Source organism: Dasypus novemcinctus, chromosome 2 (genome assembly GCF_030445035.2).
Source record: "Dasypus novemcinctus isolate mDasNov1 chromosome 2, mDasNov1.1.hap2, whole genome shotgun sequence".
In the NCBI taxonomy this organism is placed as follows: domain Eukaryota; kingdom Metazoa; phylum Chordata; class Mammalia; order Cingulata; family Dasypodidae; genus Dasypus; species Dasypus novemcinctus.
The window spans coordinates 138,652,991-138,677,930 of record NC_080674.1 but is presented as its reverse complement, the minus strand read 5'-3'; the positions used below and the strand labels follow the sequence as shown (position 1 = coordinate 138,677,930).

The 24,940-nt window shown below is 36.4% G+C and overlaps 1 protein-coding gene and 1 long non-coding RNA gene across 5 annotated transcripts in view; one reads left to right on the top strand and one right to left on the bottom strand.

Moving 5' to 3' along the window:
• Positions 1–24,940, top strand: part of FNIP1 (folliculin interacting protein 1) — a 170,280-nt gene extending 145,340 nt beyond the window's left edge. For all 4 annotated transcript variants that reach the window (XM_004462178.3, XM_004462179.3, XM_058278115.2 and 1 more), the window contains 7 exons: positions 949–1,095; positions 3,470–3,639; positions 7,358–8,771; positions 9,943–10,111; positions 19,174–19,371; positions 19,863–19,978; positions 22,205–24,940. In XM_004462178.3, coding sequence (XP_004462235.1) covers positions 949–1,095; positions 3,470–3,639; positions 7,358–8,771; positions 9,943–10,111; positions 19,174–19,371; positions 19,863–19,978; positions 22,205–22,283 — 2,293 coding nt within the window. In that variant the 3' untranslated portion in view covers positions 22,284–24,940. The remainder of the gene's footprint in view (positions 1–948; positions 1,096–3,469; positions 3,640–7,357; positions 8,772–9,942; positions 10,112–19,173; positions 19,372–19,862; positions 19,979–22,204) is intronic.
• On the bottom strand, positions 13,853–15,586 carry LOC131273911 (uncharacterized). Its single transcript, XR_011646519.1, has 3 exons — positions 15,450–15,586; positions 14,133–14,197; positions 13,853–13,970 (listed from the first exon to the last, which is right to left on the bottom strand). It is a non-coding gene; the product is annotated as an uncharacterized lncRNA (long non-coding RNA).

The window sequence follows — 24,940 nt, the reverse complement described above, 5'->3', positions numbered from 1 at the left end:
ACTTTCTGGAGATGCACTATTTGATATTGCCACCACTTATCACAGGTGGCTGTTTAAATTAATACTGGCCATATTTCAAGTGCTTAATAACCATAAGTGGCTGGTGGCTACTGGCTAGATAGTGAACAGCAGTTTTAGAGAGTAGAAAGTAGGACACCATTATTTAGCTTTGGAGAGACTGACCTATTTTTAAGGTCTAAGGTTCACAGGAATTGCTTAGACTGTTGAGTGTATAGGACTTTGTTGAATAGATATTGCTATAAAACGAAAAAAATTGACATCTTAAAGGTATGCTTTGAAGCCTTCTGGGGAGAGTGCAAGTCACTGGACTAGCTGTTTACTAAATAAATCCAAGAGACAGCCAGAAAAGCACTATAGTGATTACACAATCATCTTTCCTTGTGTTGGTTCAAGGGAATACTGTAGAAGGTTGAGATTCAGAAAATATGCATGTATTATGTCCTCCGTGTCCTTCAGAACTATACTAAAGAGTCTCAGTGTAGGCATCAAAATGATACAGATAAACTACTGTTTTCAATGGTTTGGTAGATACCCCATTTATAGTATTTCTCTACTATATATTGATTATTTTCAGTATATTTAAGTATAGCAAATGCCTTAGAAATATAAAGCTAGAAAGGGCATTAGGAATTATCTGGTTCTAGCCTTTCATTTTAGAGACGGAAGAAACTGATGCTTAAAGTAAGGAAATAAGTTTACTTGAGGACACACAGTTCATTGGGGACAGAGTCCTACAGATTTTGAGTTCATGTACAGAACATTTCCTTTAGAACTTTGCTGTTACAAAGAAGAAATGCCTGATTCACTGTCCCTTTTCAAAAGTGTTAGCAACCTCAGTATGTGGCCCAGACTGGCTACTTAAACTTCATTTTCCAAATATGTAACTCTGGGAACCTTGAATTTCATAAGATGTCTTCCTCTTTTTAGAACAACAATTTGTAATCTGTATACAATGCCACGGATTGGAGAGCCTGTCTGGCTTACAATGATGTCGGGGACTCCAGAAAAGAACCAGCTTTGTCATCGTTTCATGAAGGAGTTCACTTTTCTAATGGAAAATGCTTCCAAAAATCAGTATGAATTATTTTATTTATTTACTTATTTAACTTAGCTATCATTTATTATATCTAATTCAATCTACATTAAGATCAAACCCAATAAAAAAGAGAAGGAGCAACCATTATCTTTAAAATTATATCATATTATTAGTAATGAAAACTGAAATTCTGAAAGATAATTAAGAGAAAGACTATAGAGTGTAGAAGAGTGTCACAGAACTTTAAGTGAGAAAAAATAATGTCTTTGTGTTAAATTAAAATTCCTCTCATCTTACAGAAGTTTCTGGGACTTCCTATCTTTGTAAATTGCATCCACTTATGGTAAGAGTTTCATGGAAAAGTGAAATAGTTATAAAAGTACTAGGATTCTGATGATAGTTTTTTTTTTTTAATATTAAATTTACAGTAGCATTAGAAATACTTGGGAATCAGTTTAAGAAAAGACTTGCAAAAATGCTATGCTCTGAACTACAAGCATTGCTGAGAGAAGTGAAAGACCTTAGTAAATGGAGCGAGATGTTAATAGATTAGAAGACTTAACGTTGTTACAATGTTAGTGGTCTCAAATTTATCAATGGATTCAATACAATCCCAAACAAATGCCAGAAGTACTTTTTTGTGGAAATTGATAATGAAGGTTATGCAAATAACCTAGAATAGCCAAAGCAACTTTAGAAAAGAAGAACAAAGTTGAAGAATTAAACTACCTGATTTAAAGAATTATTGTAAAATTACTATTATAATCAAGATTATATGGGAATGGTGAAAGGAAAGACAGAGAGATCTCTAGGATGAAATAGTCAAGAAACAGACACTTTCATATACAGTCAGTTGATTTTTGTTGAAGGTGCCAGGGCAGTTCAACAGGGAAAGTAAATAATGGTATGGAACATTTGGATATCCAAAAGATAAAATAAGTAGATATCAACCCTTAAATCACATCATGTACAAAAAATAGATTGAAATAGTTTATAGGCTTAAATGTAAAAATAAGCCCACACTACTCTTAAAAGAAGACAACATAGGAGAATATCTTTGCAATTTCATAGTACTAAAGATTTCTTAGGACATAAAAGCACAAACCATAAAAGAAATTGATAAATCAGACTTCAACAAAATTTACAACTTTTATTCTTCAGAAGAAAAGAAAATGAAAAGACAAGTCATAGCATGGAAGAAAATATTTATAATATTTTAAATCTGACAGGATTATTAGAATATAATCATGAATGCAATCATATGAGAATACCCCAATTTTTTAAAAAATGGAGCAGAAGTTTGAATAAGCACTTCACAGAAGAAAATATAAAAAGGCCAATAAGTACATGAAAAGATGTTCAACATCAGTAGTCATCAGGGAAATGCAGATCAAAGCCACAATGAAGTACCACAACACACTCATTAGAATGGCTCAGACTTAATACCAGCAAATACCAAGTGCTGGTGAGGATGTGGAGCAACTGGAAAACATATCTCTTGCTAGTGGGAATGCAAAATGGTACACCAATTTGGGAAACCACCAGTTTCTTAAAGTTAACCAAAATTTACCATATAATTCAGCCAATAGACTCCTACATAGTTGCCCCCAAGAGAAGTGAAAGCAAATATTCACACAATGACCAAAACAAGAATGTTCAACATTTTTCACAAAAGCGAAAAACTGAAGGAAAAAACAGAACAAATGTCCATCAGGTGCATGGATAAAGAAAATATGGAATACACATAAAATGGAATACAATTCATCAGTAGAAAAGGTGCTGTGAGAACATATAACTGTATCTAGGATGCCAGAGAGGGCTCTCTTAGGGAAGGAAGTGGATATCTGAAAGAAGACTAGGAATTAACTGGGAGGCTGGAGTGGATGATGAGAAATAAAGAGCATTTCAGGCAGAGGCTGGCCCATGATTTTTACTGTGATATGTTATTTTCTTATTTATCAAATCCCTAGAATTAATTTGAAAGATTCAGATGTTTTTATTCCCTTTGATAGTAGACAAAACTTTGCTTAATCCTTTTCTTCACTTTCCCATTCAGTAATTTGGAAATAAAATGGTTGACTCATTAATAAACTATGCAGTTTAAGCACTAAAATGAATCCATTATTTTTAAGTAAAGTAACATTTTTGTTTTGCCATTCTTAGCAGAAATAGCTCCCTGTGAATGTTCTCTTTATTCTAAGAGTTGTCTTTAACTCCTCCCTAGCCAAAAAAATTTATGGAACTTTCATTTTCATCATAGTAATATACCTATCCTTTGTTCTCTTCTTTCCTGTTTTATGCCTTTCATCCATGTGATAATATGTACTCTCTTTGCTGTGTTCCCTCACTGAATTTTGCCTTAGGTTTCATAAAGGGCAGATTGGAATCTCATAGGATGCATTTTGTTTTCAGATTCTTGCCAGCTCTCATTACTGCAGTTCTGACCAATCATCTTGCCTGGGTTCCAACAGTCATGCCAAATGGACAACCACCTATAAAAATATTTTTAGAAAAACATTCCTCTCAGAGTGTGGACATGTTGGCAAAGACTCATCCGTATAATCCTCTTTGGGCACAACTGGGTATGTAGTTCACAAACCTTTACCACTATGCATTGTATTTACATTTATGTGTGACTTTCTGGAGTTATTTAATAGCCCCCCTCCCCCCCAAATGGGGATAATTGTCTTATCCCCATCTTTCACCTAATATCATTCCTTATAATAGAAAACTGGAGCTGGAGCAGGTTCGTGGCTAGTTTACTGGTAACCTCAGGGTGTTCAGGGTATTATACTTTTTTGTGTTTTGCATTATGTACTTAATCTACAAAGAGTGAATCAACAAAGTTATCTATGGTAGTCAAAAATGGTTAAGAGGATAGTTGTCATTGAGATTTCTGTTGTTGCACTTTTTTTGTTCATTGAGTCAATTTGGCAGATGGTTTTCTTGTTGCTCAGCACCACTAACTAAAGGGGTAACAAAGTGAAGAGAGGATGATTGATGAGTTCGTTGTCATTAGGTAGTATAGCATAGTAACTGTGCAATCAGGCAGACCACATTTGAGTCCCATTTTCCTTATTTATAAAGTGGGGATAATCATACTTAATACATGCTTCCCAAAATTGTGGAGACAGAGGGAAAGTAATATGAGAATATTTTGGTGACCTGGTAGAAACTTCCATTAGGTTGCTGTGGTGGGTAAGCTTGGTAGGCCGGCTGTCATGTAGCTTATCACTTTATATAATAACCTACCTATTTACTTATATCCCCCAACCCCATCTGTCCCTCCTTTCTGTCCTCCCTCCCATCTGCAGCTTTAATAAGGTTTAATTGACACAGTAAACACATATTTAAAATATACGATTTTATAAGTTTTTGAACATAAATCTCTGAAACAATCACCACACTCAAGATGTTGAACATAGCATCACTTCCAGAAGTTCCCTTATACCTCTTTGTAATTCTTCCTTCCTGTTCTTGCCCATCCTTCCTGTTCTCCTTTCCTTCCTCTCCCCACTTCTGCTATCCCCAGACAGCCACAATTCTGCTGTCACTATACATTAGTTTGCTTTTTCTAAAATTTTATATAAATGGAGTCATACAGTACATACTTTTTTTTTTTGGTGTGACTCCTTTCATTCTGCATAATTATTTTGAGAGTCACCTATGTTTTATATATTAATGGTTCATTCGTTTATTGCTGAGTAGTATTCTGTGTGGATATTAACTTTTTTCAAATCAAGTAATTCAGTTGTATTTTGCTTTAATTTGGACATTTCAAACCTATTTTCAGTTCTATAAACATTGAGTACATAATATCTAAAGCTCTGTGCAAAAAGCATTGGAGGATATAAAGTTGAATGATACTTAGTCCTTGACCCCAATAAATTGACAGTCTAATGCTGATAATTCAAAAAGGGACTAGAAGAGAAATAAAAAAACTCAGTGTAACTTCAGTAACGGGAGCTCACTTTCACTGGAGGGAAGCTTCTTAGGTGGGAAGTTTTGGACAGGTTTTATTTATTTATTAAAGATTTATTTATTTATTTCTCTCCCCATCCCTGCCCCCGCCCCAGTTGTCTGCTCTCTGTGTCCATTTGCTGTGTGTTCTGTGTCTGCTTATATTTTTGTCAGCAGCACTGGAAGTCTGTGTCTCTTTTTGTTGCATCATCTTCTGTGTCATCTCTCCGTGAGTGCAGCGCCACTCCTGGGCAGGCTGCACTTTTTTAGCACTGAGCAGCTCTCCTTATGGGGTGCACTCCTTGCACATGGGGCTCCCCTACATGGGGGACACTCCTGTGTAGCACGGCACTCCTTGCATGCATCAGCACTGCGCATGGGCCAGCTCATCACACGTGTCAGGAGGCCTGGGATTTGAACCATGGACCTCCCATGTGGTAGGCAGACACTCCATCCGTTGAGCCAAATCCGCTTCCCTGAACAGATTTTAACTGGCAGAGATACAGAAGGAGCGAATAGTATGTGACATGAGTTAAGGGGTTTAGGTATTAAAAGTGCAGGACATATTCAGTAGTCCAAATTTATTTATTTTATTTTATTTTTTTAAGATACATGGATCACACAAAATGTTAAATTAAAAAAATATAAGAGGTTCCCATATATCCCACTCCCCACAACCCCCACTCCTCCCACATTGACAACTTCCTTCATTAGTGTGGTACATTTATTCCATTTGATGAGTATATTTTGGAACATTGCTGCACAGCACGGATTATAATTTATGTTGTAATTTACCCTCTTTCCCAATCCATTCAGTGGGTTATGGCAGGATATATAGTGTCCTGCATCTGTCCCTGCAATATCATTGAGCCCAAATCCAAGTCCCCAAAATGCCCCAGTATCACACCTCTTTTTCCCTCTCCCTGCTTTCAGCAACTCCCATGGCCACTGTCTCCACATTATTGATATAATTTCTTCCATTGCTAGAGTCACAATATTTCTGTAGTAGAATAGCAGTAAGTCCACTCTAATCTGTATTTTATTCCTTTATCCTGAAGACCCTGGGATGGCGATGTTCACTCTACCTCTAAATCGAGAGGGGGCTTAGATCCCACATGGCTGATGAATGGAATTCTCCTCTTTGCAGCTGTAGATTCTCTCACCATCTGGTGTGGTGGTTGACCATCCTCACCTGCCTGTTAGTCTAATTTAAGTAGTCCAGTTTAAGTGAGGCTTTGGGTGAAATACAAGAAGGTAAAGCTGAAAAAGTAAATTTGGACCTGGTATGAAAGACTCATTTGCAATGCCAAAGCTGTTTCAGTTTATTTGACAATTTGTGGGAACATTGGAAGTGGTTTATGAGCAGGAGTATGATGATATTAAAGCCTGGGTCTTAGCCACAAAAGAAAGGTAGTCATAAAACCATCTATAGCACGTATATATTTGAGACCTATTGTCTTAATTTCCTGGGGCTGTTGTAACAAAGTACTCAAACTAGGAGACTTAACAGAAATTTATTGTTTCCGTTCTGGAGGTTAGCAGGCTAAAATCAAGGTGTTGGTAGAGTTGTGCTCCCTTGAAACTTGTAAAAGAGAATCCTTCTTAGCCACCTCTCTAGCTTCAGGTGGTTTACCTGCAATCCTTGATGTTCCTTGACTTGTAGATGCATTGCCCCAATCTCTTCCTCTGTTCTCACATAGCTTTCTTTCCCTGTATCTGCCTTCTTCTTATAGTGACACTGGTAATATTGAATTAGGCCCATCCTAATTCAGATTACCTCATCTTAACTTGGTAAGAACTTTTCAAAATATGGGAGCCAGTGTTAATTCCTGGATAGGGCAGTGACAGTTAAAGTTCGGGTTGTGATGTATATCAGGGATGGTTAAGTATTTTATGTGGCTGCTGTAGTTATATTACATTCTACCACCACTTCTATCCTCCCTTTACTCTCCTTCCCAAGAAGAGATACTATGCTCTTTCTTCTCTTCACTGGAAACAACTACAGAATCCTAATGCATATAGTACTTCTCCACCCAGATAAAAGTGCCCTACATGGGGCCTGACACAGAAAATGTTTTTGGTAAATCTAACTATGCAAACTGACTCTTTGCTTGACATATCAGAACCATACCAGCTGTTTAGGGAGGAAGCTAGAAAACCTCTGCCTGATTAAGACCATTATTTCATCCAACTTTTTCCTGAACAGTTATTTACCTATTAAAGAACTAAGAATAAGATATGAACTACCCTTATAAATTAAGAATACGTTTCTGATAATTGAAAAGAGCCTGTATAGCTGTGTGAGTAGAGTGTTTCCATTAACTGGTTTTTCTATTACAGGAGACTTATATGGCGCTATTGGCTCTCCTGTACGGTTAGCGAGGACTGTTGTAGTTGGCAAACGACAAGACATGGTCCAGAGGCTGCTTTATTTTCTTACTTATTTCGTAAGATGCTCTGAACTCCAAGAAACCCATCTTTTAGAAAATGGAGAAGATGAAGCCATCGTTATGCCAGGCACGGTAATTACTACCACTTTAGAGAAAGGTGAAATAGAAGAATCTGAGTATGTGCTTATCACCATGCATAAAAACAAGAGCAGTTTGCTCTTTAAAGAGTCAGAAGAAATAAGAACTCCTAACTGTAACTGTAAATATTGTAGCCTTCCACTCCTTGAGCAAAATATAGAGAATGTTTCACGACAAGAGAGAGAAGATATTCAAAACATCTCTAAAGAGCTACGAGTAACTTCAGATGAGTGCCGAATGATTTCTCCTTCCGACTGCCAAGAAGAAAATGCTGTTGATATTAAACAGTACAGAGATAAATTAAGAACTTGCCTTGACACCAAATTAGAGACAGTTCTTTGCACAGGATCTGCTCCAATAGATAAATGTGCCTTGCCACAGTCAGGCTTAGAGCCAATGGAAGAAACATGGCAGAGTGAAGAATTGGTAGGTTCAGGTAACCTCACAGGGAAAGTGATGAGATCCACAGGAATGGTTGTGGAAAAAAAACCTCCAGATAAGCCTACTGCATTTTCTTGTGAGCTAACCCAGACAAAGGTTACTTTCCTGATTGGGGATTCCATGTCACCTGATTCAGATACTGAACTCCGGAGTCAGGCAGTGGTGGATCAGATCACCAGGCATCACACCAAACCACTGAAGGAAGAAAGAGGGGCTATTGATCAGCATCAAGAAACTAAACAAACAACTAAGGACCAATCTGGAGAGTCTGTTATACAGAACACAGTTTCTGGAGAGCCCTGTTCACTTCCCTGTTGGAATCATTCAGACCCAGAAAGCATGAGTTTATTTGATGAATATTTTAATGATGATTCAATTGAAACCAGGACAATTGATGATGTTCCAGTTAAGACAAATACAGACAATAAAGAACACTGTTGTATATTAGAGTTTTCAAAAAGATTATGCACAAAAAATAGCAGACAGAACAATGAATTTTGTAAATGTGTAGAAACGATTCACCAAGATTCATGTAAAGCCTGCTTTCCTCAGCAGGACCAAAGAGATATACTCTCCATTCTTGTCCCCCATGGGGATAAAGAGAGTTCAGAGAAAAAAATTGCTGTGGGAACTGAATGGGACATTCCAAGAAATGAGAGTTCAGATAGTGCCCTTGGTGATAGTGAAAGTGAAGATACAGGTCATGATATAACTAGACAAGTCAGCAATTATTTTGGAGGAGAGCAAGAAGATTGGACAGAAGAGGATGAGATACCTTTTCCTGGGTAAGTTGGAAGTTTTTTTTTTTTTTAAAGATTTACTTATTTATTTAAACCACCCAACCCCCCCCCCCCCCCCCCCCCCCCCCGTTTTCTGTTCTCTGTGTCTATCTGCTGTGGCTGTGTCTTGTTTCTTTTGTCTGCTTCTGTTGTCGTCAGTGGCACGGGAAGTGTGGGTGGCGCCATTCCTGGGCAGGCTGCACTCCCTTTCGTGCTGGGCAGCTCTCTGTACGGGGTGCACTCCTTGTGCGTTGAGCTCCCCTACGCGGGGGACACCCCTGCGTGGCAGGGCACTCCTTGCGCACATCAGCACTGTGTGCATGGGCCAACTCCACACGGGTCAAGGCCTCCCATGTGGTAGACGGATGCCCTAACCACTGGGCCAAGTCTGTTTCCCAGACGTTTTTACCTATAATAGACTCATATAAAGTTGCACCATCCTTTTGTGTGGCTGGACCCTGAGTGTTGGTGGTAGTGAATATAAAAGATCGTTTCCCTGCACAAATTCTCTTTTACTGTCATGTATTTTCACTCATAGAAGGATTAAAAACTGAACCTCTCAAGTACCCCAGAAATGCTTTGTAAATGCACCAGAGAAAAGTTAAAAGGATTGCAGGAGAATTCTCACTACTTTGAAATTTTCAAGCCATTTAGGAGAAAATTTTGCATAAACAAAGGCCTGTATTGAACCTGGCAAGTAGGGAGAGGTAATCTCTGAGAATGAAAAGGTAAAGGCCAAGACTTTTTTTTGGTCAAGACTAAGAGGAAAATAGGAAATGTATACTGTGAGTCAAGTATACAAGAAGATGATCCATAGTTAAGATATGTTGTTCACCAAGCTTTGGATTTGTGAGGTATTTAACTACTTTGTTTTGGATAATGATTTTCACATATCTGAGTATATCAGGAATGTGTTACAAACACAAGGGACCACTCTCCGAAAGTCTACCATGAAGTTGTTCATAAGTCCCCTTCCTGGGTAGGAAGGACTATTTTGTGGTCTGAGAGCACTTAGGCCAGTTTTTATTTATAATTTATTTTATATCATATATATTTTGTAGGAAATGATGGCACTGGAAATATGGACTACTAGAGTCCAAACATTTTTTATTGGCAAAATATGTTTATTATTATTGTTGATAAATACGTTATTAATTAATTAAGACCTTTCTTTCAGGTCCAAGTTAATTGAAGTGAGTGCAGTTCAGCCCAACATTGCCAACTTTGGGAGGTCCTTGCTGGGTGGCTATTGCTCATCTTATGTGCCTGACTTTGTTCTTCAAGGAATTGGGAGTGATGAAAGGCTCCGTCAATGTCTGGTGTCAGATTTGTCCCATGCTGTGCAGGTTAGTGACTTTGACTGTCCTCGGATTTATTTATAACAAATTCTCTTAATCAGTAGAACCCAAAATTGCCTTATTTTTGGTCACACTTTACTGTGTAACACAGTCATTGCTCTCTGAATCCATCTCTTATAATATACATTATCTACATCCCTGAACCTGTCACCCTAAAAAACAAGTAGAGAGTTCAGGAATCTAACCGAATGGAAATTTGAAATACAGAAAGCACATTATTCATGGATGTTCAACACTAGATTATTTACAAATGTTGAAGAATTGCAAATGCTTAAATGTGAATGGAATTATTTACTTAATTTCATTTTCAGATTGTTTGGTGCTAATATATATAGAAGTACAATTGATTTTTGTATATCAATCTTGTATCCTGTGACCTTGCTGAACTTTTATTGGTTCTTGTACCTTTTTGTGTGGATTCCTTAGAATTTTCTACATATAGGACCTTGTCATCAGTGCATAGACAGTTTATATCTTCCTTTCCAATATGGATGCCTTTTTTTTTTTCCTTGCCTGATTGCCTGGCTAAACCTTTCAGGGATAATATTGCATAAAAATGGTGATAGCAGACATCCTTGTCTCATTCCTTTTTTTAGGGGGAAAATAGAGTCTTTCACCATTAAGTGTGATGTCAGCAGAGGGTTTTTATAGATACCCTTCATCTCATGGAGGAAGTTCCCTTTTCGTCCTTTTTGTTTGTTTGTTTTGTTTTTTTCTTTAAATCATGAATGGGTTTTACATTTTGTTAATGCTGTTGTGTATTTTGGAGTCTATATTCCTGAGGGATCTTGGTCTGTCTTTTTCTTTTTTTGAGATGTCAAAGCTAGATATCTAGCCTTGATATCAGGGTAATGCTGACCTCATAGACTGAAATGGCAAGTATTCTTTCCTCTGTTGTCTGCAAGAGTTTCTAGAGGATTGGTACTATTTTTTTCTTTAAAAGTTTGATAGAATTCACCAGTAAAGTCACCTGGGCTTAAGCTTTTTTTAAAGAATTTATCCCTCCCCTTCCCCCCGCTGTTGTCTGCTCTCTGTCCATTCGCTGTGTGTCGTTCTGTGTCTGCTTGCATTCTTGCCAGTGGCACCAGGAATCTGTGTCTCTTTTTTTCCTGTCATCTTGCTGCATCAGCTCTGTGTGTGTGTGTGGCACAACTCTTGGGCGGGCTGTGCTTTTTTATGTGGGGTGGCTCTCCTTGCAGGGTACACTCCTTGCACGTGGCTCCCCTACATGGGGGACACCCCTGCATGGCATGGCACTCCTTGCGCGCATCAGCACTGCACGTGGGCCAGCTCACCACATGGGTCGGGGCCCTGGGTTTGAACCCTGGACCTCTCCCGTATGGTAGGCAGATGCTCTATCGGTTGAACAAAATCTGCTTCCCACTTTTTTTTTCTTTTTTTGCAGTACTGGGAGTGAAGGAATGAACCCAGGACCTCTTATGTGGGAAGCCGGAGCTCAACCACTGAGCCACATTGGCTTCCCTGAGATGTTTGTTTGTTTTTTTCCCATTGGTTTTGCTTGTTATTTATTTTTGTTTTTTTCAGGAGGTACTGGTACCTCCCATGTGGGAAGCATGAGCTCAACCCTTGAACCACATCACTTCCCCTGAGCTTTTCTTGAACATTTTAAATTACTAATTCAATTTCTTTTACTTATTATTGGTCTATTCAGCTTTTTTATTTCTTCCTGAGTTTGTTTTAGTAGTGTTTATTTTTCTAGAAATTTGTTGATTTCATTTCAGTTATGTAATTTGTCAGAATAAAAGTGTGTATTATATCCACTTATAATCCTTTTAATTTTGTAAGGTCACTGGTCATGTATCCTCTTTCATTCCTGATTTTGGTAAATTGTGTCTTGTTCTCTTTTGTTTTTTGTTTTTTTTCTAAGGTGGGGAGTTCTCCAAAGGTGACTGAGTAGGTATTTTTTGGCCATGTGCATCAAGGATCAACAGGTTTTATAAATTACATTTTATTGGAACACAGCCATGTCCATTCATTTAACATACTCTATGACTGTTTTCATGCTTCAACAATAGAGTTGAATGATTGGGACAGATACTTTATAGCCCACAAAGCCTAAAATATTTTCTGTTTGACTATCTACAGTAAAAAGTTTGCTGGCCTTATTCTAGTAGAAGGATTATTATATCAATTTTGTTGATCTTTTCAAAAAGAACCAACTTTTGGTTTCATTGATTTTCTCTTATTTTTCTGTCTTCTATTTTATTGATTTCTACTCTAATCCTTATTTTTTTTTCCTTTTGCTTGCTTTGAGTTCAGTTTGCTCTTTCTAGTTTCTTCTTTTTTCTTTTTTAGTTTCATTTCTCTTATTTCTAGTTTCTTAAAGTAGAAGTTTAGGTTATTGATTTGAGATATTCTTTTCTAATATTAGGCATTTAAAGCTTAAAATTTTTCTCTAAACACTTTTAATTGCCTCTCATAGGCTTTGCTATGTTGTGATTTCATTTGCATTCAGCTCAAAATATATTCTGATATCTGTTGTGACATCTTCTTTGATCTTTGTGTATTTAGAAATGTGCTGTTTAATTTTCAAATATATGGAAATTTCAAATTTCCCTCTGTTGGTTTCTAATTTAGTATCATTGTAGTTAGAGAACATGTTTTGCATGTTCATTTAGTATATAAATTTACTGAACTTGTTTTATGGCTAAGCATATGGTCTATCCTAGAGAATGGTGCATGAATGCTTAAAAAAATTATCCAGCTGTTCTTGGGTGGAATGTTCCATAGATGTTAGTTAAGTCAGTAAATAGACTTATTCAAGTCTTCTATGTCCTTGTTGATTTTCTATCTAGTTGTTTTATCAATTTTAGAGAGTGCAGTACAGGCATACCTTGTTTTATTGTGCTTTGCAGATTTTGTGTTTTTTACAGATTGGAGGTGTGTGGTAACCTTGTGTCAAGCAAGTCTATTGGCACTATATTTCCAACATGTGCTAATTTTGTCTGTCACATTTTTTCTTTTTTTGAAAGATTTGTTTTTATTTCTTTCTCTACCCTTCTCCCCCACTCCCCCCAGTTGTCTGTTCTCTTTGTCTCTTTGCTGTGTGTTCTTCTGTGTCCGCTTGTATTCTTTGTCAGTGGCACCGGGAATCTGTGTCTCTTTTTGTTGCATCATCTTGCCGCATCAGCTCTATGTTTATGAGGTGCCACTTCTGGGCAGACTGCCCTTTTTTCGTGTGGGGCAGCTCTTCTTATGGGTGCACTCCTTGCATGTGGGGCTCCCCTACATGGGGGCACCCCTGTGTAGCATGGCACTCCTTGGGAGCATCAGCACTGCACGTGGGCAAGCTTTGCCACACTGGTCAGGAGGTCCCGTGGACCTCCCATGTGGTAGGCAGATGCCCTGTCAGTTGAGCCATATCCACTACCCATCTCTGTCACATTTTAATTAAGGTATTGAATTAGTCTGCCAAAGGGGTGCTGATGCAAAGTTTGAGAAATCTGTTGAGTTTTATTAAGGGTATTTATTTGGGGTAAAAGCTTACAGTCCCAAGATGTGGAAAGTCCAATTCAAGCTACCTAAGAGGTACTTTCTCACCAAAATCAGCTGCCACATGTTGAAGCAAGATGGCAGGTGATCTCTGCTTGGTCTCTCAGGGCTTCCTATATTAGTCCTTGGCACAGGCTTATTTCTTTCTGGGCCTTTTCCGCTGTTCTGCGTGTTTCTTTTCAGCTCTAAAATATCAGGCAAATGGCTCATCTTTCCCCAGGACTCCAGGAAATGATAGAGCTCACTCTCTCTCCTTGTGTCTTCTTGTGTGAGTGCCCATTTGTATCAGCTCACCAAGGGGGTGGGAATTCCGCCTGAGTCATGTCCTACTGACCTGGTCAAATAAAAAATAACTTGATTTTATCAAGTAAACTCAGAAGCTTTGAATTTAATACAATCACAGGGTATCACACCCAAAGGAGTAGATTAGTTTGCAAACATAATCTTTCTTTTTTTTGGATTCATAAATAATCTCATAAAAATTCATGTGACTTACCTTATTGAGGTATTCACTTTATTGCAGTGGTCTGGAACCAAATCCACAATATCTCTGAGGTATGCCTGTATTGAAATCCTCAACTATTATTGTTGAATTTTTTATTTTTCTCTTCAATGCCATGTGCCAATTTAATAATTTTCTTAAAATAAGAACTCTACTCCCCACCCAACTTTAAAAAGGAAAAAGAAAAAGCCATTGGAAAATGCTGACTGGGAACATGTGGCTCAGTGAGTAAGCAGTCAATTATTAGCCTAAAAGGTTTATACCTTCTGAGTCTGCTGTAAGGTACCTAAAGTTGCAAATTTTGGGGTTTATATTAGAGAAATGGTAAATTTAGATAAAAACAAAGTTTTTAAAAAAAACTTACCAAAACTTGTGTCCTTTATATTTAAAAGCTACTTTACTCAGCCTTTTAATGACAATTATAAATATTTACTGATCCTATTTTCTGAACATAGTTATACTACTTCAAGGAAAACATACATGAAAAACAAATCAGGGAGCAGATGTGTCTCGAACATTTGAGTGCCTGCGTCCCACATAGGAGGTCCTGGGTTTGGTTCCTAGTGCTGCCTAAAAAAATAAAAATAAAAAACAAGCGAAACAAATGATAAAACCAATTCAGGGAAGCCATATGGCTAAGTGGTTGAAACCACTTCCCCACATACAAGGTCCCAGGTTCAATCCCAGGCTCCCAGTACCTCAAAAAAATAAATAATTTCTGACCTCAAGTTATTTACTTAAGTAAAGGGGAAAATAAGGAAGGCATATGAATAGGTGTAATACAAAGCATTAAAAAATAAATGCCTAAGGGAAATTCTAAGTAATTTAGTGCTTCAGAGGAAAGAATTTATTTCAATTGGTGGTTTTTGTCTTTCAGGGCAAAGAAATCATATCATTCTGTCTTCTTAAAGCAGGGTTTCTTAAATACGGGTCTGTGGAAAGATTTCAGCAGGTCTGTTGAGCTTACATTGAAAAAAAAAATCAACTTATCTTTGTTTTTTTCTCATTTCTAACTGAAATCCAGCAATTCCTTCACTTAACGAATTATGTGATAAATTACAGTAGTATTCATTTCATATCACACTATAGTTGCTCCATCTCTCAAAAAATTGCTTACACGCATCCCTACTTAAAAATTACAGTAATTGTAGACCCAACACTAGTTGAGTATCATAAAACTATCTGCCGCTTCATTCTGAGAAGGGGTCTGTGGTTGTCACCTGACTGTCAAAGGGATCCATGGAACAAAAAAGGTTAAGAAACCCTGTCTTAGAGTCTGACATAGTGCTAAAAAATAATTTGTTGAATTACTTGTTAGGGAATCCCATGTGTAGGTACTTCTTTTGCTCCCAGTGTTCTCTTGTCTTTTTTTACCTCTAATCTTAGTCTCTGTGTTTCTTCTTCTAAATCTGTACACATTACCAAATACAGTGTCCTTGATATACTTCTCTCTGAAAGCCTGCTTTCTCCTGTGAAGACAAAAAGATCACTTTGATTTTAAGAATTTCTATCTGCTAATTATTTTAGAAGAAGAGCAACAACAAAATAAAAAATAATAATAGCATTATTATTAATAGCATTTAGTATGTACTGAGGACTTAGCGTGTTTCAGGCACTTAAATGCCATATCTTTTTTTTTTTTTTAAAGATTTATTTATTTATTTAATTCCTCCCCCCCCCCCCCCCCCCCCGTTTGTCTGTTCTTGGTGTCTGTTTGCTGCGTCTTGTTTCTTTGTCCGCTTCTGTTGTCGTCAGCGGCACGGGAAGTGTGGGCGGCGCCATTCCTGGGCAGGCTGCTCTTTCTTTTCGCGCTAGGCGGCTCTCCTCACGGGCGCACTCCTTGCGCGTGGGGCTTCCCCACGCGGGGGACACCCTTGCGTGGCAAGGCACTCCTTGCGCGCATCAGCACTGCGCATGGCCAGCTCCACACGGGTCAAGGAGGCCGGGGTTTGAACTGCCAACCTCCCATATGGTAGACGGACGCCCTAACCACTGGGCCAAAGTCCGTTTCCCTAAATGCCATATCTTATTTAATCTCATAATAATCTTTGCGTTACTTACTATAATTTATATCATCTCTACATTTTTGATACAGTTTAGAGAGATTTTTAAGTTACATAGGAAATGGCAGAGCTAGAATTCAAATCCTGGTCTGTCTGTTCTTAAGGTGTCTGTTCTTAAGGTGTACGTTAAATTGCTGCGCCATATTGTCTCTAAAACAGATGAACACAGATTAATACAAATAGCAAAGTTGGCATTACAAACTTAGAAGACTATTTTATAAATTTTTTTTATTAGAGCAATTCTGTATTTACAGAAAAATTGTTCAGAACATACAGAGGTCTTATATTAACCCCCCATATACAGTTTTCTATATTGTTAACACTTTGCCTTAGTGTGTTACAATTGATGAAATAATATTATTATCATTGTATTATTAACTGTAGCCTATAGTTTATTTTGGGGTTCATTCTTTATGTTCTTTTTTGTTTGATTTTTTTAAATTCTAGTAACATATACAATCTAAAACTTCCCATTTTAGCCATTTTCTAGTATACAATTCAGTGGTGTTAATTACATTCACATTGTTTTGCTACTATCACCACCATCCATTACCAAAAGATTTTTATATAATGGCCCCAAGTCTGTTGCACTTGGATTCTTTCCACTAGAGTTGAAATGAAGAGCTATTTGACTTCTGCCCTCTGTTTTAACAACTGCGCTTACTAGTCTTTCCATCATATTTTTATTTACCTTTATAAAGCATATTTTACTATCAGAGAAAAATTGCTTTATTACAGAATTTTTAAAAATTTTATTACAGAAAATTTTCAAAATAAAGACATCCTGTTATTTGGAACTATATTAACGGAGCACTTCTTTCTCTTTTCAGTTCCTAAAGAAATGTCTTTTTTGTTTGTTTTGAAACAAACTTATTCTTTTTCCCATTATTAGAGAAGTTGTGGGTTAACAGTACAATCATGCATAAAATACAGGAGTCTCATTTACCACACTATTATTAACAGTTACAACAGTTATTAACAGTTACAATTGACGAAAGCACATTTTTATAATGTATAAACTGTAATCCATGGTTTAGCTTAGGTTTCACTGTTGTATAGTGAAGTTGCATGGATTTTTAAAAAAATATTTATTACCATATATACAATTTAACATTTCCCCTTTTAGTCACATTCTAATATATATTTCAGTGCTGTTAATTACATTCACAATGTTGTGCTACTATTACCACCATCCATTACCATAATGTTACCATCATTCCAAATAGGAACCCTGTACATTTTAAGCCTTAACTTCCCTTTCCCTATCCCTACCCAATCCCCTGGTAACCTGTATTCTAGATAATAACTCTGTGAGTTTTTTTATTCTAATTATTTCAAATCAGTGGGATCATACAGTACTTGTCTTTATGTGTCTGGCTTATTTCACTCATCATGATGTCTTCAGGGTTTATCCATGTTGCCACATGTATCAGGATTTCATTCCTTTCTATGGCTGAATAATACTCTGTTGTATGTATATACCATATTTTATTTATCCATTCATAGGTTGATGGGCACTTGGGTTGCTTCCATCTTTTGGCAATTGTGAATAAAGCTTTTATGAACATCAATGTGAAAATACCTGTTCGAGTCCTTGCTTTCAATTTTTTTGGGTGTATACCTAGAAATGTATTGCCCTGTCATAGGTTAGTTATACACAGCTTTCTGAGGAACCTCTGTTTTCCACAGTGGCTACACCATTTTACATTGCCACCACCTGTGAATGAGTGTTCCTGTTTCTCTGCATCCTCTCCACAAAATTTGTTATTTTTAAAATAGCCATTCTAATGGATGTGAAATGTACCTCGTTATGTGATTTTGACTTGCATTTCCCTGATGTCTAATGATATTGAGCTTTTCTTGTGCTTTTGAGCCATTTGTAAATCTTCTTTGGAGAAATGTCTCTTCAGATCTTTTACCAGTTTTTTAATTGGGTTGTCTTTTTGTTGTTAAGTTGAAGGATTTTTTAATATATTCTGGATAGGAAATCTTCATTAGCTATGTGGTTTTTAAATATTTTCTCCCACTGTGTAGATTGTCATTTTACTTTCATGATAAAAAGTCCTTTGAGGCAAAATGTTTTAAATTTTGATGACGTGCCATTTATCTATTTTTTCTTTTGTTACTTGTGTTTTGGGTGTAAAGTCTAAGAAACCATTACCTAACACAAAGTCCTAGAGATGCTTGCTTATGTTTTCTTCTAGGAGTTTGTTAGTCTGTCTCTTATAGTAAGATCATTGATCCATTTTGAGTTGATTTTTGTATCAGGTGTGAGGTAGGGAAACATGCCATTTTTTTTTTTAAAGATTCATTTTTTATTTATTTCTCTCCCCTTCCCCACTCTCCCCAACCCAGTTGTCTGCTCTCTGTGTCCATTCGCTGTGTGTTCTTCTGTGTTCGCTTGTATTCTTGTCAGTGGCACCCAGAATCTGTTGTGTTTTGTTGCGTCACCTTGCTGCATCAGCTCTCCGTGTATGCAGCACCATTCCTGGGCAGGCTGCATTTTTTTTGCGCTAGGCAGCTATCCTTCCAGGGCGCACTCCTTGCGTGTGGGGCTCCCCTACGCAGGGGTCACCCCTGCGTGTCATGGAACTCCTCACACACATCAGCACTGTGTGTGAGCCAGCTCAACACACAGGTCAAGAGGCCCCGGGTTTGAACATTGTGGTAGGCAGATGCCCTATCCGTTGGACCAACTCTGCTTCTCAAAAGTGCCATTTTTGTTTCTACTAAAGCAATATAAATCATACAGAATGTTGAAGTGTATAGCAAGGTATTAAAAACAATTATTTGTTGAATTAATTAACTTTCATTCTCTTTTATCAAGGATTTCTTGCAGTAGCTTCCAGAATTTAATATTCTTTTTTTCTGTTTTTAATATCTCTTCATTGTCTCATTATAAGCATTATAATGTTATCTTTAAAAACTCTATTTGCCTATCATAAGATGATTTTATCTTTTTTTTTTTCCAGCATCCAGTATTGGATGAACCTATAGCAGAAGCGGTCTGTATTATAGCAGATATGGATAAATGGACTGTTCAAGTGGCCAGTAGCCAGAGAAGAATGACAGATAATAAATTGGGAAAGGAAGTATTGGTTTCCAGTCTTGTTTCCAACCTGCTTAATTCCACTCTTCAGCTTTATAAACATAACCTGTCTCCAAACTTTGTAAGTATTTTTCAGGCTTGAATTACCTAGAGCACTCTGATGGATGACTAAACCCTATTTATTATGAACTTGCATTAAATATTGGTGTTTGCTTCATCTTTGTTTTTCTGTATATTCTATATTTTAGTGGTCAGAATTTTGCTTTCAGTGCTGGGTAGTGTCATGTGTGATATGATCATGCAGGGTCCCAAGCTTGTATAGAAGGCCAGTGCCTTCTAGAGCCTCAGTGTAATGTCCAGGACTTTGAATGATCCTTCTTCATGATACTGGTAATGTTTTACAGAAGACACCATTTCCAGCCTTCAAGGTTCATTCTTTCTCTTCTTAGAAGAACTATAATATAGCTTAGTTTAAAAGTTCTGTGAAAGCTTATATTTTATATGAGCTAACACTTAAATAGAATTGTTAAAACTTGATGCTTTGGAATTTGCCATCATTCAAACTTGAAAAGCATTTTTCTGACCTGGTTCTTGGTTTCCTCCTAACTTCAGTGTGTAATGCATCTTGAAGACCGGTTACAGGAGCTTTACTTCAAGAGTAAAATGCTGTCTGAGTACCTGAGGGGGCAGATGCGTGTTCATGTCAAGGAGCTGGGAGTGGTTCTAGGGTATGTTCATTGTTACTTTTCTGACTTTGCTTTCTCATGATTCTGCTTTTAGACAAGAAATGTTCCTCTGAATCACCCTTTTTCCTTCATAAGTATCTTTTCTGGTTACAAGTGGACACTATTTTTATTTGGGTTGCATTATACCGCATAAAAACAGATCACCTGTCCTCCACTGACCTGAAAGTCATTATATGTGTGCTATTAAAGTATGGTTGGGAATATACAGTCAGGTAAAAATGAATTAAAACTTAAAATTTTGCTTTGAAAAAACACTCATTTATGTAAAATATGTTGGAAATGCTACATTTCCAGTCCCTACCCTGCCATCCAAATGAGCTGATAGAAGTAATACCACTCTATGGATAGTAGTACATTATTTATATATTATTACTCCTTCCCTGTTGTCTACTTATTATATCCATCTACTCTGCATTTACTCCTTAGAAGAAGATAGTTCATCAAAAATACTAATGGAGAGAGTAACAGGAAGTTGGGGACTGGTGGGTACTGTACTCCTCTTTTACGTTCTGTGGCCACTTTTTCTGTGTGTTTATGGTATAAGGCCATTTTTCATATTTCTGTGTGTGTTTCTGCATCTGTACCTGTGTGTGAATCTTTTCTTGAAATGCTGGGTGAAGAAATTAAAGCAAGTGTGAACTTTCATCTAATTATGCTTTAGTGAAGGGAGAGAGGGGGAATGCACATGATTGAGAATGTATTGTATGCCAAAAACCAAATTAAATTATTTCACTAATGTTATTCCTCCTTCATTCTTCCAGTTATCCTGCAGTTTGCAGGCACTATCATCCAGATCGAAAAGAGATAATTCTGGATGTCACTTACACACCTGTAGGACTGATTAGGGATTTGAATGACTCTCTAACTTTCTGATTCCATATCCTATATATATATAGATATATAGATATATACACATATACACACACACACACTCACACACATATATATATATACAGTGATACTCTGCTGCCGTAGTCCTAATGATGCTTTTGGCTTGAGAAGTACAGGGAGAATAATTCTCCTGTATTTGAGAAATTCGAAGAACAGGATATGATCTGTTTTTCAGGGAAGTGGTGTGTGTGTGTGTGTGTGCGCGCGCATGCGCACTTGTACACACATACAAGATACATTCTTTTTTAAAAAATTTAGTTTTTAAATTAGAGTAATGTGCATATAGCCAAAGTTCAAAGAGTATTTTGGAATAAAAGGGAAAGTCTTCCTTTTCTTAACTTCCTTCCTTCACCTAAACACTCTTAATGGATTATTTATTCATAATAGATTTTTAATGCATAGTGTAAAATATATGAATGGGCTTACATTCTTCATATCATTGTCTGCAGCTTGCCTTTTAATGTATCTTGACTATTTGTTCACTGAAGCATCCACTGATTTATGTCATTTTTAGTGGCTGTACAACATTCCATTATATAATTGAATTTAGATCTTTAGTTTTTTTTATGAACCAATTTTGAATGAATTTAAGTCTTTTACACTTGTAAGATAAACTCCTTGAAGTAGAATTTTGTGTAAAATGGCATGTGTATTGAATATTTAAGTAGATACTGGTAAATATTTTGATAGATAATAGTAAGTGGCACCCAGAAAGTCCTGTATAAATTTCCACAGTGAAACACATTCTCTTCCCGCTACTAGCCATTATGAAACTTTTAAGTCTTTGGCAAGCTGCTAGGTGAAAACATGGCATTTTATTTTATTTTAATTTCTCTAACTGTGAGAGAGTCAGTGTCTACATTTTTGGCCATTTTTTTTTTTTCCTGTAAATTATTTGTGGCAGGGTATTTTTTAAGAAGCTTACATATTTCTCCCAGTACATTTTATTACGGAAATGTTTGTATCCAGAACAATTTGGGTGCACATTATTATACTTGATTGTATTTTCTAGACATTGTCCCTTGCCCTCATGCATACTTCATCAGCACATCAATGAGACCTTTTTCTACATCCATGAATTTATTACACTTTTCAGAGGCTTGCTTTTTGTAAAGCCTGAGGTTCTGGATTTTACCTATTAAAAAACTTCCAAGTTTTAATATCTTCAAATCCCTTCCCCTTTTCTTCTTGGCCTGTATAGCCACTACCCTGACTGCTGAGGTATAGTGACCTTACAGGTAAAAGTCATAGCCTGTAGGAGACATGTCCTGGGTACAGAAAGCCTGAACTGTTCTTTTTTTTTCCTATTTATTTCAGGATTGAATCCAGTGATCTTCCTCTTCTGGCTGCTGTGGCAAGCACTCACTCTCCATATGTAGCCCAAATACTGCTTTAAATGCTTATAGGTTGAGATATTAATTTGGGGAGAAAGTTAAGTAGAACCAAGGAAGCAAGCACAACATGAATTTATGGTGATTTATTTCCCCTATTAGGCTTCTGTCTGAATGAGTGAGTCACCTGGGAATCCTGCATTGCATATTCTATGACATTGGATAATTTTTCCTTTTGACTCGACTTTTGGGTGGTGGTAGGTTTTTAACCAAGTGAAACTAAAACAGCATAAATAATTTTGGGGCAAAACATTTGAAAAGACCAAAGTGCAACTTTTAGAAATTTATGCAAGAATGAATAACATCAAGAAATTTTATGTGATCATTAGGATGATGCCACAAGTCATAAATGGCAACAGATGTCTCATGATATATGACTCAGAAATAGTCATTTCATTACTTTTTTTATTTTTAAGATACAGAGATGTATAAAACCTTGATATTGTTGCTTTGTTTTTTCAATTCAAAAGTTGGTTTCTGAGTATTTTTAACCACCATTAATTATAATAAATCCAGAATAATGAGTATAAATGTGTGATGTTATCCACCCAAGTGTACATATGTATCTGCTTTTTAAAAGAGCAGAGGTAGAAATACAAGATTGGTAAACATGACTTTTTTTTTAAATGAAATTTTCAATTAGTATTAATTGTGGGTAATGTTAAAATGTTACTTTCTGGTGATTTTCCTGTTTCACACACACTCAAAATATAAAAACCGATCTTTTTTTAAGGCCAAGGAATGTAGATTCCTCAGATAAGCATACGACTTTATACCATGTGTTCTGTATAAGCTAATTCTTATTAATATTTACATATTCAATATCTAATTTTAAAGAATTGAAAATTAGGATTAAAAATTGTACCAAAGCATTGGCAAAAATAATACCATTTTCTTTAAAAGTGCTCAGGTAGCCGAGGCCCTTGCTTTCGGTATCAACCCTTTTTGAATCCATAGGAGCTGAATATTTGTTCCTCTGCTTCATTTTATTCAGTTTACACTAATAGAACGTACACCTCTTAAAATTATCTTGGCATTTACCAGCCCCTCCCTTCCAAAAGCTGATTTTTTCCCACAGATTTTTCACTCTTTGTTATTGTCTTTGTATATACTGTAGAGTGTTGCTTGTAAGAAAGGCTAATTTGGAACCAAACTCTTGTAAGTAATGTAAATATAAAGATAGGTAGGTAAAGTTTTCAATATGCTCTACTACCTCAGTTTATTTGAATAATACTACATTATCATTTATCTTTTGCTTATCTGGTCTAAGATACTTTTAGTGCTAGAAGTGAAGTTGGTTTCTGCTTTTGACTATTTTCTTCATAATTAATTGATTAGCTAAAAATGAAATACAATAACTATATAACACACCCATTGTTGCTGTTTAAATTTTCATTAACTAATAGAAGAGTCCTTGTGGTTTAAGTCTTTGACCTTGAATATATAGCATTGGATCACATTTTGTTTTTCCTCTTTATGTATTAAGGAGCTTTCCAATTAGACAAAGAAGTAGCAACTGTTTTAATGGGATATAAACCTGAAATTGTGCCTGAAATCAGTTTGGCCCTTCTGGCCTGTTGGCTGGTCCCACTAATACCTAAGTCTCCTGTGAGTGACTTTCTGTCCAAGAGTGTTTACTGATTTACTTTCTTTGGCTTAATTTTCTCTTTTTATTCATTAATAGAATTCCGGTCTCCTTTATTGTTTGGAATTCTGTGAATCAGTCTCTTGGGCAGATTTCAGAATGTAGGAAAGTTCATTTTTTGGGCCACTGTACATTATTTTCACTGTTAGGGAAAGTTTTTTTTTTTTGTAGCTCAGAATGATATGTCTGTTTCTGAGTGTTTTCTTTTTTTAACTAATCATCAAATTATTTTCAGTCCTATCTATTTGAAATCTCTAACTACAGTTTATGAAATTTGGTCTTCAATATATAGTAGGCTCATGCTACTGTTTTTCTTAAAACTAAGGTTTGCTAGGAAAGAAAAGGCCTCTATAGTTTATTATAGAATCATTAATCCTTATAGGATTCCTGAGTTTTATAATTCCCGACCCTTCCATAATTTCAGTTACCTTCAGCATAGTCATTTTTCCTTGCCCACAGCCCAAGAACTGAATTGCTACTTCTTTCAAGTGTGGTCATTGTGATGAATGTGATGAAGAGTTTTGCCCTGTTTGAAAATAATTTTTCAGTTTATTTCTTATGGTACAGATATGTGTTATGTATTAAAAACCTGCTTGTTGCAATAGGAAATGAAAAAGGGATCTTTTAAGATACATTATAGAATTAAAATTAATTTTTCTTTGTATATAAACTAATGGGTTTATTTTAAATGTTCCTGGATTTTATTAATATGTCTTAATTTTTGAGTTTGAAAATGTCAAGTGCAATAAACATATTAGCACAGATTTCATTTTGTTGCAGTTGGCGTACACTGGGGATGCTCACTAAAAAACAGATTTTACACAATGCCTACTTCTGGTTGATGTCCTATGAGAACATTCAGTTTTTTCTAAGTTATTTAGATGGTGGGATAAATAAAAATGTACATACTTGGTCTTTGTTCTGTATACATTTCTCAAATGTGCACCTGTATTATAAAAACCTCCCAGTTCTAGGGGATATTTGTGCAATAAATACACATGTCAATTTGCTGGACAA